Below are 3,537 nucleotides of genomic sequence, written 5' to 3'. Positions count from 1 at the left end.
AAGATCTCTGCTAGCATTTCACATCCACCAATCGCAATGAAGTTTTCTCTTTGTTGGGGCCTTCCCATTTGGACTCTTGTTAATTACTTTCTTAATCAAGAGATTTAACTTCAAAAGTGATAAAGAGAAAAAATATTTGAACCAAAAAGTAATTAGTGAACGGTGATGTATTAATGGCCTACCAAGGAAACTGACTTGGTTGCTTCACATAAATTAGTAAACGATGAATAAATGTCACATATTCCACTGTACGTGTGAGGGTGATTAATGTGCCAATTATTAGAATCATAACTGTACAAATAATAAAAGAAATTAGTTAACCAAATCTATGTTTGAGTCCGCTAATAAATTATTTAAAATATATTTAAGCACTAACTAAAATATTAATGTTTTTTTTCTCATTTTTTATTCCTTAATTACGTATTTATAAAATGTGTCTTCTTTGTCGTGTAAACCAACACTACTAGTTCTCCGTCTCGTTCACTAACCAAAGACGGTCTCTTTCCCCAAGAGCGGATTTCACCATCTCGATCTGCCCCCAAGCTCCTACTCTTCCTTGAAGAAGCTTCGCAGGTCCATTCTCAATCTTTTCAACTTATTTTTTTATTACTAAAAGATTTGAACTTTATGCTCATGCTTGTGCATCCACATACCTGCATTTAATTTGCGTCTGAGCCGACGAGTTTTGTCTTCTGGGTTTCTTGCAAATCAGAATGTGAAGACAACAAAGAAGAGCACATGAGTTCTAATCTTTTGGGTTTCTCAGGATCTGTTCGTTTTCCCGAGAAAGAACTCTCCTTTCTTGTTTTTGCTGTAAAACCCAACAAAAAGAAAGAAACCGTTTGGGTAAATTCACGAATATTTTTTTCCAAATTTTGGGAGATATTTATTTATATATATTTTTTATTTCGGTATTATCTCTACATTACTCTGTAGGCATTGTTTGATAAGGAAATCAAATAACTTTTTGATTCTACTAACCATTGAATCTTACTGGAGTTTAATAAAGTTTGAAGCTTTGAACTTGAAAATGTATCTCTCCTTGATATATTCTTGGTTTAACGGACCAATTCCCTTGGAAAGTTTCCAAATAAGAAGAATCATGTGGTTATGATATTATATATGTGCATTGTTGCAGATCTCATGAAGCAGTCCTAAGAGGACTCAAGACTTCAAGGTTGTGTCTTCAAACATGGAGAAGGAAAATGCTGTCTCTCGTCCTTTCACTCGTGCCTTTGCCTCTGCCTTGCGCGCTTCTACTACACATAATCAACAGAGAGCAAACAGAAAAAGACCAGCCTCGGAGGAGGATAAGAACATCACTGCACCCACATTCAATAAGAAGAAGAAGAAGCGAGCGGTTCTAGGAGATATCTCAAACGTTGGCTTCAATGCAGCTAAACTCGAGGTTGTTTAAGAAGTGCATCATGTTTTTTTCTTTGTTAATGTTCTGCATCTTCTGAAACATAGGTTTTGTTCATTTCAGGCGAAAAACATCATCAAGCAGGTCAAGAAAGAATCGGTTGATACCTCAGAAGTCACAGATCTTCAGTCCAAGACCCATGCAAAAGCTGAAGAAGTATCAAATGACACAGCTGATAACTGTAAAAGTGATGTTATTGGTAGCTCAACTGCATTAGAATTAGATATCCCAAAAGTCATAAACATTGATTCAGATGAAAAGGATCCTTTACTCTGCTGCCTCTACGCCCCTGAAATCTACCACAATTTGCGTGTATCAGAGGTAATAATTCCCTAGGCTAACTTTGATAAAGCCTAAGCATTTCAAAGTTTGATGAGTCCTTGTGCTTATGTGTAACTTCTCTCCTAGCACAGCTTAGACGCAGACCGGTTCCAGAGGTGACACAGAAGGATGTCACTCACTCCATGCGTGGAATTCTAGTTGACTGGCTTGTGGAGGTTTAGTGATTTAGTAGTGCCACTCTCCTTAATGCTAACTTCTCACAAAAAGTTTCCTATCTCAATCCACAGGTCTCTGAGGAATACACGCTTGTACCCGACACTCTTTACCTCACAGTCTATCTCATAGACTGGTTCCTCCACGGAAACCACATAGAAAGACAGAATCTTCAACTCCTTGGCATCACTTGCATGCTAATTGCCTCGTAAGGTTCCCTCTTCCAATCTCACTAGCAAATGAAACTTAAAATTTTTAATTGTTTCTTCTCTTTAACTTTTAACAGGAAGTATGAGGAGATCTGTGCGCCACGTGTCGAAGAGTTCTGCCTCATGACGGATAACACCTACACAAGAGATCAGGTCCTGGAGATGGAGAACCAAGTGCTTGCGCATTTCAGCTTTCAGATATACACTCCCACTCCGAAAACTTTCCTAAGGAGGTTTCTCAGAGCAGCCTCTTCTTACCTGAGCCAGCGCCGCCTTGAACTGGAGTTTCTAGCCAGCTACTTGACGGAGCTGACGTTGATAGACTGTCGTTTCTTGAAGTTTCTTCCTTCAGTCATCGCTGCTTCAGCGGTTTTTCTTGCCAAATGGACATTGGACCAGTCAAACCACCCATGGGTCTGTCATGTTGTTTCTCTATATCCAGACACAGTTTAGTTCCACGAATCTTGGATCTTTAACTTCTTTTTGTTTTTGTTTTTTTCTCTCATGCAGAATCTAACTCTTGAGCACTACACAACGTACAAAACGTCTGATCTGAAAGCATCTGTACATGCGTTGCAAGATCTGCAGCTTAACACCAGAGGTTGCCCTTTGGGTGCTATACGCATGAAGTATAGGCAAGAAAAAGTAAGTTTAAACCGCATACTAATCCCGGTTTGGTTCTCCATCCTCATAAGACTTTTTTTTTTTGATTTTGCAGTTCAAATCTGTGGCGGTTCTTATATCTCCAAAACTACTTGACACACTATTCTGAAGGAGTAAACCGAACGGTTTAACTCCTAACCGATAATTGATCTGTAACGTTGATGATCCGGTTCGTCTTCATTCATCTGTTGCTCTTTTTGTTCATAAAACAGTTCCCACTTCCCACTCATCTAATACCTGATTAGAATTCGGTTTAGCTTTGGTTTAGTTTGATCTGTTGTTTGGTTCTTCCAAACCCGGTTTCATATCCCACTATATAAAAGGGGCTATTTTTAAGCTTCCTAAGGCTATCCACATGTTCAAAATAATCAGGGCCAATCAAATTGCCACGTCATCGCCGGATTGGGCTTGAAATTTTTTTTAAAAAAATTATACGAATCCAGTTTGGCCCATCTCGAAGCCCGAGCATATTCCCGTGTTCATTCTATTCCTAACCCTAAGCGCCGTCTCATTCTGTTCTACACATCTCTCTCCTTCAACATCTAACCTTATCGCCTCCTCATTCCTTCGTCGATTCTCTTCCTCTCCCTTACCTCCTCCCGCATAACGCCTCCGATGAGAGCGCTAGCACTTCAATGTGCTCTCATAAATCCCCCATTCAAGATCCCTATGGACCCTCCACTTCCCCTCTCCGGCTCGCTGATATCTAGATCCCTATATATATTCTTCTCACTCTTACCACAGATC

At 39.6% G+C, this 3,537-nt stretch overlaps 1 protein-coding gene across 2 annotated transcripts; it reads left to right on the top strand.

The window, feature by feature from the left end:
- Nucleotides 1-494: 494 nt before the first annotated feature.
- LOC106308301 (cyclin-A2-3-like) lies at nt 495-3,046 on the top strand. 2 transcript variants are annotated; one of them, XM_013745456.1, is made up of 8 exons: nt 495-573; nt 1,139-1,408; nt 1,487-1,744; nt 1,837-1,920; nt 1,993-2,126; nt 2,205-2,541; nt 2,638-2,772; nt 2,846-3,046. In XM_013745456.1, exons 2-8 carry the CDS (start codon nt 1,193-1,195, stop codon nt 2,897-2,899), a joined length of 1,218 nt encoding a protein of 405 aa, XP_013600910.1. In that variant the 5' UTR covers nt 495-573; nt 1,139-1,192; the 3' UTR covers nt 2,900-3,046. The 2 variants fall into 2 exon arrangements, with proteins under 2 accessions (XP_013600910.1, XP_013600909.1); XM_013745455.1 differs by lacking the exon at nt 495-573 and adding an exon at nt 637-846.
- The last annotated feature ends 491 nt before the right edge of the window (nt 3,047-3,537 follow it).

Source organism: Brassica oleracea, chromosome C8, assembly GCF_000695525.1.
Source record: "Brassica oleracea var. oleracea cultivar TO1000 chromosome C8, BOL, whole genome shotgun sequence".
In the NCBI taxonomy this organism is placed as follows: domain Eukaryota; kingdom Viridiplantae; phylum Streptophyta; class Magnoliopsida; order Brassicales; family Brassicaceae; genus Brassica; species Brassica oleracea.
The sequence above is the reverse complement of the archived record's forward strand: the minus strand, read 5'-3'. Positions and strand labels throughout refer to the sequence as shown.

Coding starts and splice junctions, on each gene's coding strand:
- LOC106308301 (XM_013745456.1), top strand. CDS start 1,193: ATGGAGAAGGAAAATGCTGTCTCTCGTCCTTTCACTCGTGCCTTTGCC. Junction 1,921..1,992: donor TAGTTGACTGGCTTGTGGAG/GTTTAGTGATTT, acceptor CTCAATCCACAG/GTCTCTGAGGAATACACGCT. Junction 2,773..2,845: donor TGAAGTATAGGCAAGAAAAA/GTAAGTTTAAAC, acceptor TTGATTTTGCAG/TTCAAATCTGTGGCGGTTCT.